At 34.0% G+C, this 15,781-nt stretch overlaps 1 protein-coding gene across 7 annotated transcripts in view; it reads right to left on the reverse strand.

Moving 5' to 3' along the window:
• LOC106138711 (matrix metalloproteinase-14) overlaps positions 1–15,555 on the reverse strand; it is a 28,621-nt gene extending 13,066 nt beyond the window's left edge. For 6 of the 7 annotated variants that reach the window (XR_001228729.2, XR_001228727.2, XR_009657550.1 and 3 more), the window contains exons 1-2: positions 13,857–14,001; positions 9,569–9,882 (exon numbers count right to left, since the gene is read on the reverse strand). Coding sequence is in view for 4 of the 7 variants with exons in the window: in XM_013339961.2 (XP_013195415.2) it covers positions 9,569–9,733 (165 nt within the window). In the remaining 3 variants the exon portion in view is untranslated. Of the gene's footprint in view, positions 1–9,568; positions 9,883–13,856; positions 14,002–15,257 lie in introns of those variants that run through there. The other variant, XM_013339960.2, reaches the window with a different exon arrangement.
• Between the last annotated feature and the right edge of the window lie 226 nt (positions 15,556–15,781).

Consider the following 15,781-nt stretch of genomic DNA (forward strand, 5'->3'; position numbering starts at 1 on the left):
TACTATATTTTATATGATACTTAATATTTTATATTTCAAACCTTTTGTTTTTGAACATCGGTGATTCATGATAACATGACTGATATACCTATATTTTAAAAGAGCCATTGCACTTTACGTCGGCCCTTTGTGGCACGTGTTCTATTTATATTATTAAAGCACAACATAAGGTGAAACACAATATAATGAGTTACAAGTTAGAAATGTAATAAATAAAGTTATACAAATACTCATTTGTAGTACAAATCAAACTTAAAGTTGTTCCACATTTCAACTCTGTTTGAACAGGTTTTAAATATAATATCAGTTTATTTTAGTTTTGTTATATAATTAGTTATATAACGATTTAGTGTGTTACGTAATGTTAATAAAATATCCTAAAAAAATAAGAAATATTTATATAGATTAAACTCATATCGATTTTTTTTTCAAAATACGATCTCTTTTCAATTTTACAGTAAGTACCTACTTAAACGTGAATCAATTGTCGTGATAAACGTGTATAGTGGTGAAATAAAAAGCGTTCTAAATTTTTTTACGATCTCTTTGTAAGTCTTTATAAAAATTAATGTCAACATACCTAATTGCAAAAATTGTATAAAAGTACTGCATAATACTTTGTAACTTATAAATTTCAAGTTGTCAATGACTAATGCATGGGAAACTCAGATTTGGGCGAGCCTCAGCGGGCGTTGACATCCGTTGGCACTGAACCTGCGATTGTGTACGTGCTCGCAAATATGTGGATTGCCTCCTCACTTGCATTAAATCTGTACAGTTTGAATTCGGCTTTATTACAATTATATAGGTTTCTTCGGAGAAGAAAGTTTTGCAAGATTTTGAAATTTTTCAACACGCTGGAGGAGCTAGGTTCAAGATTCAATTTTTTTCTCTTTTTTATGTCTATTACTGCTAATAGGTATGAATGCTTAATACTATAATTTCCCATGATGATTTCGGTGATCTCTTTTTTATTAGTACGCATGTACCTAAAACAGCTAAATAAATGACTGTATTATACAAAAACTCAACTGGATTCGATAACAATAGTAACAAAAGGCTTTTCTTGTCATTACCATATCCCGTTTGTCACATGAATGCCAACGGTAAGTACAATGCAAGGATTGCTTTTGGAACCAATTATGTTTGCGGTTAAATAACAAAAATCGTATATGCGAAAGGAGGTTAGTATGCCCCCATAACGGTAGGAGGCTGAGTAAGATCTTGTCATCGCCGATCGCTTCAGGCCATGACCGCTCTAAAGACCTACTATGCAAATTAACAGTATTTGGAATTTGGGAACTCAGATTATAATTGATGATAACTGTTGGAATTGAAAGACAACAATAAAACAAAAAATTCTAATGGATGTTTGAGTTCATTGTATTATTAATAATGTATTTTTATTTCATTAAATGTAACTTAATAATACAGTATTCAAATGACTTAATGAATACAAACCAAAACCACTGATGATGATTATAAACTAAACTATAAATTTTAAAATTATACAGTCCCTGCATAGCATCTACCTGCCGGAGTGTGCCCAGCAGGCTGTCAGATTTATCGAGCTTATTAATCTCTTTCACGAAATTTTGAAAGTGAGACGTTAGCTTTTTAGTATTTTAGGTTTACTGTCATAATTACCTGTAACATACTTTGTAGGTATTGAGAAGTGAAGTCATGGCACTTTTGCTCGTCATTTGCTTTTTATGGTTATATTTTTTTAGAAACTTATTCAGGAGATGACAGAAAACACAATTTTAATTGTAATTCGTATTGACTATGAGAATACAACATTATATAATGAGCAATGTTAGTTAATGTTTTGGAAGATACGTGAAATAATGTATGAACACTTAATTACGTTCACTCGCGACGCGTAGCGTAAGTCGCGTTATAATATTTTTTTTGAGTAAGTAAACAATTGAATCAGAAAGCTGACTAATTAACAAAGGTACCTTATTTCAAATCTGCAAGTACTTCATTATATTAATTTCTAAATATGTACTGTATGGTCAAATACAGGTATTTCTATTCTCGTCTATTTTCTACTAGCTGTGCCCGCGACTTCGTCCGCGTGGAATAGTTATTTTGGGTATCATTGAAGCCTTCAAGGATGAATAATTTTCCCCGTTTATTTTCACATTTTCCATTATTTCTTTGCTCCATATAGTTGCAGCGTGATGTTATATAGCCTAAAGCCTTCCTCGATAAATGCTCTATTAAACGCAAAAAGAATTTTTCAATTCGAACCAGTAGTTCCTGAGATTAGCGCGTTCAAACAAGCAAACAAACTCTTCGGCTTTATAATATTAGAATTAGAAAAGACACACTTAAGTACATACATGCATATAATCACGGCTCCAAAATACTGTAAAACCACGATCAGCTGCATGGCTTAATGATGTTATCATATTATCCCTAATCGCAAAATAAATTATTTGCAAAAGCTACGTTAAGTTTTTTGTGAGGAATTGATGGAAAAATTAATATTAATAACAATAAAAATTAAAAATAATAAAATATCGTTTATTTCCTCAATTAACAAAGATTTAACATGGTTTCTTAATGCTTGTACTCAGCTAAGTTGGCATGTTACATCAATCTTTGAGGAGAGGCTAGTTCCTGAAATAGGGTCTTGCGAACCTGTGCTACGGGTAGCTAGGCCTCATAATAATTATTATATACCTATCAGAAGGCGGTTTTACATAGAAATATGTAGTTAACATACCCATCTATGATCACAAAGTTATTATGTGTTTAAACGGTTACACGTAAGCCATGCGGGTAGTTAATGACGCCTTCAATTGTGATTGCGTACATCAGTCATTGTTGTGTAACTAACTTTGGCCATAATTTACATGGTCGACATAGGGTCAGCGTTTAACCATACGAGGTAACCTAATTTTCCATGCTTCCGATTGTAATTCGAGGTCTTTACGTTTGGATGCCAATATTTTTATTGTAATTTTTTTTAATAAATATTATAATTTTTCGTTTTCCGAAACATTAATTTTACATTAATATACAATAAATAAGTTTCATTCATCACATTCAGTTATTAAGCTCATACATTAAATCACCTTAAGCTGTACTTTAATAAACTATGTTATTAATATTTTAAGTATCTCTCTTTAGATCAAAGCAAGCAAAATTGCTCGTATATATTTCAATCAAAAATATTTCAAATCGCATTGTTTTAACATGATATCTATATAAAAATAGGAATACTAAGTTCCTCATTCCAGGCCGCATCATCGACGCTAAATAGGTGTTGTTGTTAAATAAGATTTGACCTATGTCACGCAACGTTCCTAGAAGTGCATCTGGCTAGACGATCACCCTGATATGCCTTACTGAGAATGAAGGCACGTGTAAATATTTGTGGACTGCTATTGTTCCTACCTATTAGAAGTACGAGTATTCTTTTATCCAATAGTTATACCAGTTATTTAATATGACTACTTGGAATTTAAGTTTTACGAAAGAAATAAATTTTTGTTTTGTTTGGAGTGGTTATTTATATATTTACTGATGAATGTTAATTAAATTGATTTGACTAAGATGAAGTTAATAAATACTAATAACTCTGTTAAATGTTAATAATAGGGAGGCGCAAGTAAATAACTCATAGATATGATATTATTATTTTAATCTACATCAACATTATGGTTAACTGCGCGTTTAATCTACATTAATCATGACATCTTCACGGGTTGGAAATTAAGTATTCTTTGCAAATGTAAATGTCCCTATACCATCTGCGTGTCTACTTGCAAAACAAACATGCTTAGTTGTATTAATTACGCGATCTTCATGTGTTTGCTCAGTATTTTTCTTTGCTCGTGGCAAACCTTACTTGCTACGTAGAATGCACTAATTTATAGTATATCAATGTCACGCAATTGCATATAAGTGTTAAGATTACTGCCACGTTCCAACGGTAAGTATAGGTAAGTACATACCTGAGGGGTGACAGATTTCGATGCTGCGCCATTATCAACTCGTGGACTTGATTACTTCGTTACTGATCTCGTGGCATAATTGGTTCACTTATCAGCAATATAGATATTCATAGTACTTTTTGCTGCGCATTTAAGCAATGATTAAAATAAAGATCATGTTTTTGTTTGTCTATTGAAACGATATATCTGTTTGATTTGTAAGATCTCAGAGACACGATGAACTAATAAATTATTTTGATTTAGAATATTCATGATGCGGAATTGTTTACGACTTATTACATGTATGTGACCGCTAATAGGTCGGTAGCTTTGTCCTGTCGTAATTACAAACTGTTTAATAAGTTGGTAATGACGCTCGTCGGAGAACGTGAGCGGTTTCAGGAATGTCTATCAATTGTCACAACAAAATAAACATTAGGAATTCCGATGTCAGGGAAAAAATGCGCCACAGTGATTTACAGTCTCAATAGAACTTAACTTGAATATTTAATCTTAAGTAGCGTGGTAAATACATGAATTCTGATTCCGTAGAATATACCAAAATAGGAATGATTATATCGTCATTTGAACAAACATTTCAAGGCCTCAGTACGTATAACGATATAACCTAACGTATAACCTCCTGGGTATAACAATTCTAAAAAGTGTACTACAGAGCCATATTTTGTAAATTTTGATGACATTTTACAAACTACAAATAGATAATATTTACTCAAATAATCTTGTACATATATGGCGTATAGATATTTTATGAAAAGTAAAGGTAAAGTGACTGTGGTTTTTCGTGATCGATCTATAAGGTCGTGATCGACCTAAAAATATGGTGCTGTACTTTTTGGGTAATGTGTAAGATAGGTTAACATAAGCACAAGCTGCCTATAGCGGAGGCGGCTGGGTGTGCTTGTTCATCCGCACGCGCAACGTTAATTGTCCCTGCAATTAGTTACAATAACAATGTGATAGTCAAAAGATTAAAATAGAATCTATCGCGTGTGAACCACCACTTTTCCGCTGTAGAATGTAGAAAATTATTATTTTTTCATTATTGTTAGTAAAGCGATTGCGCCCTTTGTCCGTCAGCCTCACGTTTGTCACGTGGACGACAGCACATTGTCTCGCTTTTAAGACTTTGAGCTGATTGCTTGCCAATCATCCATACTTGCACGTGCATCTTTTGATCCTGGCTATTTAAAGTAAATAAGTACCGGTTCAGCTTTAACTAACAAGTTTCCTTAAAGTTGTTGTCGTGTTAGCGACCAACGGCATTGTTATTTCAACTATTTTATCGAATATTGTATTAATATTTTAGTAATAATTTGATCTATTGTGGATTTATTATGTTGATATAATGTAATTGAGCTTGTTTACAGATGCGTTGCCTGAGCCGGGGAAGTACCACATTTTGATAAAAATAGAAGCATCTTCTTTTTTATTTCGATCAATGAGCGATGAGATGATCATTGTGTACCTACTTATTTTTTCTATTCCACTTGGTCCCAGTGTCTCCCTCAACGAGAGCCGTTTACTTTCCCATATTTCTCTTTTTACTTTATAAAATTTTCGCTATCATCACTTTCGGATGAGTACAATGTACGAGTAACGGATAGAAAAGATTCCGTGAATGTGGGAATTCATCACGCGGTTCCATACCCGTGATAAGCAGGAGATCCTGATTATGTCTCCTGCTTATGCCGCTCTAACATGCTGCGCTGCATTGCTATTCAACAGGATATGCGTAATAAATAATTCTTATATTTAATTTTAAAGTTATTAAGTAGTTATTCTTAAGGTCGTATTTCTGGTTGACGACGAACGGATTGAATCATAGTATTATTCCGGAGGACAATGTGCCTTGCTGGCAGGCAGACGGGACAAACAAATCAGCGAGATCAGATGGCAATAGAGGCTATGTGAACAATGAGCAGCGATCAGCAGAGGACGGCGGCCCTGAGGCGCGTGCGAAGGTCGCCCGCGCTTCCTGCGTGCGTGCCGCGCATGCCACCGGCCGGCACCAGCCTCCATCAGGCACATTCTTCACTTCACTCGTAATAGAATAGTCGGTTTCAGAAGACAAATCGGCTTTAGGTTATTTATAAGAATAAACGGTCCGAATGGTTATCATAAGTCCCTATTATGCCACGGTCACCACGATACATTCAAAACGTTTTATATTTTCACTCAAATCTAAAACACACTCTGTAACGTCCTACGAACACAGCGGTAAAGTTCATTTCCTCTTATCTTCCGAGAAATCCAAAAAAAAATATTTCCCAGGATAATGGGTCGTGACTCGTGACTAGGGTTAAAAACACGTAGTTCTGCGAGCTAAAAATATTTCTTTTTTTTTTTTCATTTATCTTCATACTGACGACGGATTGCGGTCCTCGCGATAGATCGTAGAGATACTCAGATAAGTACTTCCCAAACAGCATAACAAAAAGGCGGACGACACCTCGTTGACAGTTAAGTATGCGCGCTGCATATTTGACAATACGAATTATGGCTGGATGTCAAACTTGTGGATATTTATCCTTACGTCCACTCGAGATTCATTGTGCCGAGGGTTGACCTGCTCAGATTTGTTTTATAAACCCGCTGTATGAGAAGACTGATTGCGCCGGTCGACTTCGTCTACTAAGATGACTATGATTGTCTTTTTCTTGATTCAAAGTGTAAAGGGCCTGAACAAAGACTTTAAAATTATCCTTTAGGACCTATCGCTAAAAAAAATTGGCAAACGCTTCCATGTCATTTTAAATTCAAGTTCATTGTTCTCCAAAACAACGATTTAGTATAAAAGATTCCGCCATATATTTGAGCTGGATGGACACGTGTAGAATTTTTATGACACATTAATCGAGTGAGGTTGGAGTGATGAAAACAAAAACATCTCGGGGTTCTTGGCATTTTTGGCTAGGGCATTGTTCTCGGCTCGAGTATTCGAGAGGAGAATGCCCCTCGTATAAAGGTACGTATGTAAGTTTACCATAAACGTTCTATTTAATCCGTTAGGAAATATTATACTCATGACAAAGTGCTAACGAAGAAAAAGGAACACGTGATGAGACCATCAGTGCGCTGACCTAATAATATTTTGGTATTTCCTTACACAAATCAGGACTGTTTTATATCTTTCAAAATAACAACAATAAAGCTTCGTGACTGAATATACGTACTACGCACGACATTCCGTCTGCACTGAAGCGTAGCTTAGTAACGAATACTGCAGTTCAATACTACCTTTTGTCAGCGCCCAATCACAACCTTATTCAAGCTTTACCGTAGTTATGTTGTTTGGTTTTCGTCTACAGCAACAACGATCAATATGAAATTGTCAAGATTGATAAAACATTATTGACACATTTATGTTGCTGTGAGTATGAAATAGTACAAATTTTCCATCGTATAATGTGGGTTTTCCGTCCGGATGTCACTCGCCGCCAATTAATCCGATCTGCCAACCGCAAGTTCACTAATAACGTGTTTGGAACCGGTCTCAATCACTTGATGCTGTTGATAATCTCTATCTTGCTTGTTTTTGTTTCATATATAATAGACACCTTGTTAGACTTTAATCACTCGATCACAATTCAATTGCTAAATAGTGTTAAGGAAACGTTACATGTGTAGGTGTTGTGAATAATTAAGGAATGCAGCTAGAATAAATGTAAATTAAATAATTATTTATATTTATATTAACTTAAAAAACAAAAAGCTTTTTCATAAAAAATAATATTCTTGTTGTAATTGTTAAAAGTGCCATAACAACAGCTATTTTAAAAAAGATTAAAGCCATTAAAATTTCTAAAAACGGAATAACGTTTCTTATAAATAACAAAACTCATCTGCTGAAATGACACATCGATGGCTAATCTTAAAGTAGCTTTGGACCACTATATACAACACTCACTAAAACCATGACACACATTGTCCAACATGAATTAAAACTGTACGATGTAACTTATCAATTAATAAGGTCTGACATGCAACCAGACTCATGGTAGCGAAACCTCTGTAAATGGTAAGAACCTTCTGAATCATCGTGGATTAGAGAATATACCAACTTAGTGATTGATCGGCGTTCGCACTACGAAAGTCCAAACGGGTTAGTGGAACGAGAATTTGCCTTGACATCGCCTCGGCTATTTATTCCGAATTACTTTTTACTAAAAGAACGAATCAATTACAATATCGCATTAGGAAATAGATTTTACTTTTAGGTTTTAATTTATCTGATGGATGTTTGTCTTTAAAGACTTATAGAAGAACTGAAGCCGAAATAATACATGCTTCTTATTTAAGAAAAGAATAAATATACTTAACAGCATGTTTAAAATTTATTTTTATTGTTATGAGGACTTTTAATTATTAGGATTTGTTTTGAATGATACTTTAGTAAGAGTGAGGCAGGGTCACCGCTCTATGACCTAGAACTTGGCGGCAGTGATCCTCGCGATTGTGGACTGGTCGTGTGACTCACGCATTGTCAGTTTCCGAGAAACGCCGAGATTTTTATTACTGCTTCCACCAGAATCACCATCTCTGAGGAACATCAGTATGTTGAGTCACGATCACAAAGAGCCTACGTTTACGTAATAACTGAAAGTTATCGCGATCAAACTGACTTGCCAGGAATTCTAATTGAGCGGTCAAGTTTTGAGGTAACTGACTAAATTTTGATGATCTGATTATGTGACGTGTCAGAACAAAATTAATTTATCGATAACGAGATGGCAATGAACTTTGTTTTATCCCTCAGAAGGTACTTCCTGTCACTAGAGAGGGACCCATTGGCTGAGATAGTCCAGAAGTAATTCTTTTAGAAAAAAGTATTACTTCTAATCCCATTTATTTTCCGAATAATCAAGGAGAATTGATTGCAAAGCGCATTGGTAGTGATTTTGAAAAAAACATCGGTAATCTCCTATCACATAACTCAGTATGTCTAGATTTAATCAATGACCTCCGCTTGAAAATAATATTCTTTGCTCTAGTACCTACTAACAGTTGACTCACAAAGTCTCATATTTATCAATAAACTTATCGTAATTTGTAAATACTACAAAAGTGACGCAACGTTCATTGATCACAATAATGGCTATAGCTTCCTACAACATATGTTCAACATAGTGTGAATGAGTCATTTAAGATGTTATATAAACGGTTAGAGAGGAACATTGAATGTTCCGAAGACGCTGCGAAAACCAATGTTCGTATGTTAGTTGGGTAACTCTTAGTTTTATGAATGAAAGATCTACTATAGCGCTACTACTACGTGAGCTATTAATTTAAATGGAATGATTTCGGTGAGTGAGCGGTCGGAGTTCCGAGAAACGTTGACTCACACCATACACCTCAAGTATCGCACTACCGCAAGATAAGTCACTCATTTCCGATTCCGTTATACGATATCGATGACAAAGATAAACCTCTATACATTATTTTTGCCTGCAACTGGTTTACGACTGATGGCATGAATATTTATTTTGACTTACAGACAAACATATTAATTAGTATAGTACATTTTAATTGAAACGTTTTTACAGTTAAGATGCTAAATTGATCTAAATGCACAAAATAAAGTGTATTTAGGTACTTACCGTAGCCTGGCTGATACCACCCTCGAACGCAGGCGCCGCACTGATTCTAGTTAGGAAGACCATAGCCGCTACCACCGTCCATAATATTCTAAGACTTGATCTGATGCTTAAGGCCGTCATGTTTCTCGATGATATGTATTCTTTTCTACTGCTAAATATTCTCATTTATTCTTATATTATTTTACTAAAAATATTTATTCTGGTCACAGTCGGAACATTGAGTAGAAAATATCTAAACCGGTTCGGTATCAAATTTCCTCTAAAATTCCTCACGTATCTTGATGATAGAAGTCGTTGCGATTTGATGACGTTATCTGAAATAAAGAAATGTAATCATTAGAGAAAACTCAGAAAAGACGGTAGTATGTAATTATTACATACATAACTCACGCCACTTTCCCGGAAGGCTAGACAAATATTACCTTAAGTTATTAATTTTTTATGTCTAATTATTTAAGCTCATATATTTTATTATTTTATTTAATTAAATTATTTTAAGTTCCGATTAATAAATGTACCTATCTCTACCGACATGACTATGATTTTATACAGATGATATTATAGAGGTCACAGTCTCTTATGAATCATATCCTCATATGAGTCACCCAGAATAAGAAATCGAAGATCTCAAATTTAAATAAGTTCTGATAATGCCGGACTAAACCTGCTCCTATGACTAAATTGATGATAATTAATAAAATACTTCGGATTTTTCTATTTATAATACATTTTATTTGAATTTTGATTTTATTTTCATTTAACTAATCGATAACAGAAGTCATAGTCGAAGAAAGCTAAAATATGCAAAATTCTTAAAATAATATTAATTTATTTCCTTACATTACAACAAATGAGAAACATGGAAAGATGCGGTCAACTGTATTATATTGTTCACGAAAATTCTGAAAGTACTAAGTTTTGTTGTATAAGTAATAATTAATTTGTTTAGATCCTCACCTCATCCTCATAATTTGTATATATTTTATCATAAAAAACACTTGTTTACATAATTTATGATGCGAATGTTTTACTTCCGTTCAAGCATTCCATAGATTTATTTAGCCATAATATATTTTCTTGTCAATAAATATCGAAGTAATTATGATTTATGACATGATAAATACTTTATCTTCAAACTATTCCTTGCTTTAGTTGTTCACCTGCAATGTGGTACACATACGAACTAAAATATAAATATGTCTAATCACATCTCTGACCTACATTGCTATTATATATACTTCAGTCGCGCACCTCAGGCTCGTCAACACACATTATCGCAAAGATAAATTAACTTGCAACAACAGGGGCTTACGAAACATATTTTCTATGAAGTATGAATGTAATCCAGAAGCGCACTAATGTTAAATATTAAATAATACTTTTCTGGCTTCCTATACATTCTCAATGAAAAAAGATTTAAAAATTTAAATAGATTTTTAGTTTTTCAAAGGAGTATACTTGAACTTTTAGGCTCTGTCAAGGTCTTAGGATACCAAAGGTCAAACAGTTTACATTGGACCACTTGTGATGTGATCTTTCCTGCGCATGTCAATAACAAAAACAAGTAAATTTACTCTGAAATCCGAATATCCAAAGTTTACTGGCTATGGCACCCACTCAAACAAAAGAAAACAATTTTAAGACGATATGATGGGTATTGTATGACTTTGATTAAATAAAACATTGGGTTTATCAAATCTGAAAGCGCAAAGCAAACAGAGGTGTCGCCAGCAATGTTCCGCTCGCCGAAGCGTGTCGGCGCGCGGAGGTAACGCCGGTTTCACTGGCGACATTGGACTCAGATTTATTACCTAATTTTACCAAAACATTTTTTTGACATGAGACTCACTGACTGCAATTTAAATTACCAAAAATGCCGCTGCTTTGGTCAGTGGAACTTAATCGTCGACTTTAATCAATTTGAGAAACGCTCCGCCAGTCCGCGCTATGTTTAAACAAATTACACTTCTGATCTCTTCATTGTATCTTTTTTACTCATCCATCCTCTTTATTGATGGTTTTCAATATTTTAAAGTCTATTTAGTATAATTATGAAACTAGACGATTAGATCAATATGTAAAAAAGTGCCATTTTTCTGAGCCAGTGACTGACAAACAACGCACAGTGTAAATTGCACAGGACGTAGGCGGAATTTTGGCATATTGAAGCACATAGCAAATTCCCACGTCATCGGGAATAACGGACTCTTTCTCGTTTAAGGTTACGACAAAGAAATATAAATAATACAATAATCAAATAGTATATTCAATAAAAAAAATAGAAACAAAATGAACATTCCCATAAAAGTATCTATAAATGTTGTAGCAGGCTGTAAATGTTACAATACTGATTGGCATCACTGTTTTAATTTGAATATGCTTCACATTGTGTGCATGCGCAAGTGACCCGCATCTCAATGAGCTGCTCTCTCGGGATGACGCGTGCATCTCGGCCCTGGTGAGGTCTTCCTGCTTCCGACTAGGTGCATACAATACTAATAACTTAACTTCATCATCACCATAATTCTATATCTACCACTATCTGTTGATTGTTATGTTACCTGTCGATCTTTTTAAGGAACATAAGTTGAAAATCTTATTTACATAATATCTACTTACACGACTATAGTCATCGCCGTAATTTATGTAATATTTGATGCTATCTTAATGTTTACCTACCTGTAGATCTTTATAAGGAACGATAGTCTAGGTCTTATGGCGAAACACACTACCTTAATTAGCTGGAACATCTTGACTCCGTAATATCCATCTTCCAAGATACACAGACGCATGTGTTAATAAAGTTTAGCACATGCTTCTATCATCTATATTATTAAATTTAATTAATTAATAATCTTATATTATTAATATATATATTTGTTTTTCCAAAAGATGATCACGACTTTATATAGCCATCAGATCAAACAACAATTACTCGTAAGACTACATGCGGTTTAATTGGTAACTAAGGTCAGACTAATAATCTACCTAAGTCGAAATGTTTCGAATCAAAACAAACTAAAGCTCAGGAGTGTGTATGTTTTTTACTCTTACACACAAAAGATTTGTACGGAATAGTTTAAACGTGCGATGCCGCAAGCGGACGCTAAAGACGATGTATATTATTTTGCAAATCACGCAAAATAGAACTTATGCAACCGATAACTTACAATTCAAGTAAACATTAGAAAAATCATATAAAATATGTTCACGAAATTTACGATAAATTCTACTCGTACCTTCAACACATCGCGTGACTCACCGAGTAACATTTACCTACATGTCTACTTTAATGGACACTGTCGATATCACTTCAAACAAAAAATAATAAATTTAGTGAGAATTCACATTAACAAATAACTATAGTAACTCATTACTGCTAATGAATAAAACCATGTGAGTGTTTTGTTCGTTAATCAAACAACGAGAGCAATTTGATATGAAGATAAATTGCATCCTAGAGAATTATATATTATACCTTATTGATATTCCAATATTAGTTATGTATGTTTACGATACCTATACAATATTACTATGAGAATTGCTTGCAAGATGCAAGCATGTACCTAAGTTTAACTTTACTGTAAAATTATTTGGCAAAGCTTTCAACCGTCACAGCTGGACTGATATCACGCATCTTTTGGGATACCATATAAGTGCTTTACCAAGATTTTTTATCATAAATATGTATAATACAATCAACTGCAAAGACCACCGTACTCACTCATAAATTAAAGTAATTGAATATCGACTGTTTCCATAATTTATGTCAAGTTTAATGTCCTCTTTAATACATTGGTGTGTCCCTCTCTAAACATTAGTCACTTTCCCAGTACTACCTCAAACAAATGTGCAAATTCTCAGAACCACTTTGTTTATTTACACAACCTCAAGGAATATTGACCTTATTTATTCGTAATCAGGTACTAATTGACGTATTCGTTTGACAAACGACACAGGTTACTATATTGACCGAATTATGTTTTGCACATACATATGTCACGTCTATATCCCTTATGAGTTAGACAGAGCCAATAGTCTCGTAAAGACTTTAAGGTCGAATGGTAAAACGAAGGTAAGAGATGACAAATGATGGAATTGAGATTCATATAGTGACAGGTTGCTATACTATCGTTTAAAAGAACATCGTAAGTTTGTGAGCCTTTTTCTTGATTGACTTTTACAATCTACGCGGAAAGAAAAGCAGCTAACACAATATATTTATCGTTTATTTTTATAAAATTCTTAAAGCTTAGATGGAGCTTGAAAAAATGAATAAAGTACTCACATCTAAAGGTTTTTGTCACCAACACAAACTAAAAACAATTAACAATAATGAACTAAGAAGTTCATTATGAGTGTCTTGTACACATAGCAGTAAAGGAATTTCCGATGTGTGCGACTGTGAGGTGTGACAGAAACATGCTGTTATCTTTGTGATAACGCTCAGTGTCTTTATCCGCATAGTACATCTGATAATACTGATAGTGGCGTCGTTTCGTTATTCTCAAACAAAATGGATTTTCTTTTTGGGAAACAAAAGACATTTGTAACGGTATAAAGTATACGTGAAACGCCCGTCTTAAGCTTATAAATAAACTTTTTTACTTATCATGTTAGTAGTGTTTAAATAATTTGAATTTGCACCCAAATGTGTCAGAGATTAAAGTATAAACTTTTTATTATTTTAGTAATAATCAGAATTTTAACAACATATGTTTGGTTTTGCGATAGACTCGTAAATTTATATAAACATCGTAACGTTTAAAAACGGTGCCGTGTGGTTCCCGACACCAATACAAAAAAGAATAGGACCACTCCATCTCTTTCCCATGGATGTCGTAAAAGGCGACTGAGGGATAGGCTTACAAACTTGGGATTATTTTTTAGGCGATAGGCTAGCAACCTGTCACTATTTGAATCTCAATTCTATCATTAAGCCAAATAGCTGAACGTGGCCTTTCAGTCTTTTCAAGACTGTTGGCTTTGTCTACCCCGTAAGGGATATAGATGTGATGATATGTATGTATGTACGTTTAAAAAATTTTGCTCTAAGTCTCATTAAGGTTCAACATAATTTCTATTAACCAGTATTATCTTAATACAAATAACCTTGAATAGTATCTATACCTATACGAGTTAATTAAATGTGATTGAAGTGCATTGACAACCGAGCGATTTTTTACTACTACGTGTACGTGCAATTTTCTTTGTAGACTGCGCGGACAATAGACAGGAAAATATAATAAAACATGCACCTACTTAATAAAACATTGGAAAATTAATGTTATATATATTATGCCTTAGGAATAAGTGTGATATCAATTTTTTTTATTGAGTTTGCTATCTATCTTGGAACAATTTAAAAAGTATTACTACATAAGCATATAAGGAGTCCATAAAAACATAAAATTATCTGCTATCTCAGAGTTAGGAACTAGGACCGATTACTAATTTAAACGATGTAAGTAATATAAAGATTGATTTTAAATGGGTTTTTTATTATTTTTGTTTACTTGTGACTATATAATACATAGCACATGCCTAAAAAAGTAAAGGTAGTGTGAAATTTTTATAAGTGCAATTTAAATCCTTATAATATATGGTATAATTAAAGGTATCTCACACATCTTTTTCTATTTTTATTAGATAGACTTTTAGGTATATTTAAATTGATTGTATAACTTACCAGCGAGATTAATCCCAGGAACCGTCAACGTAATCCTTTCCACTTGAAACCCTGAAGTCAGTACGTTTCACTAGCGATCACGTCGGTAGCCCTATTCCTATTAACGAAATTTGTGTAAGATCGATAAAAAATAGAGTCATTTGTATAATATCATAAATCACAGCGCACTCGTATGTCACCGTTGGTTCCGTATCACTTTTTTCTTTGCATTTACGCGAAATTTCAAAGAAAATGTGCGGCCGCGGGAACTTCGACTGCGATCGTGGCGCCTGTGGCACGACCTACCGCAGTCCGCGAGTTTGGCTGAGTGCGGGCCGCGACTACTGCGACCGCATATATGTGAGGCGCCGCCGCCGCCGCCCGAGCCCGCCCGCCTTTAACTTTATGTTACGGTAAAGCTTATCACGCTTTCGACGAATCCAAACTTCTTACTGCACTGCCGAATAGTTTCTCCGAATAAATCAAGATTATGGAAAACTCGTTGTGTTGATTAACTCATGAGATTAAGTTTTACAAGTAACTTC

The sequence above is a fragment of the Amyelois transitella genome, chromosome 4 (genome assembly GCF_032362555.1).
Source record: "Amyelois transitella isolate CPQ chromosome 4, ilAmyTran1.1, whole genome shotgun sequence".
NCBI classification, from domain to species: domain Eukaryota; kingdom Metazoa; phylum Arthropoda; class Insecta; order Lepidoptera; family Pyralidae; genus Amyelois; species Amyelois transitella.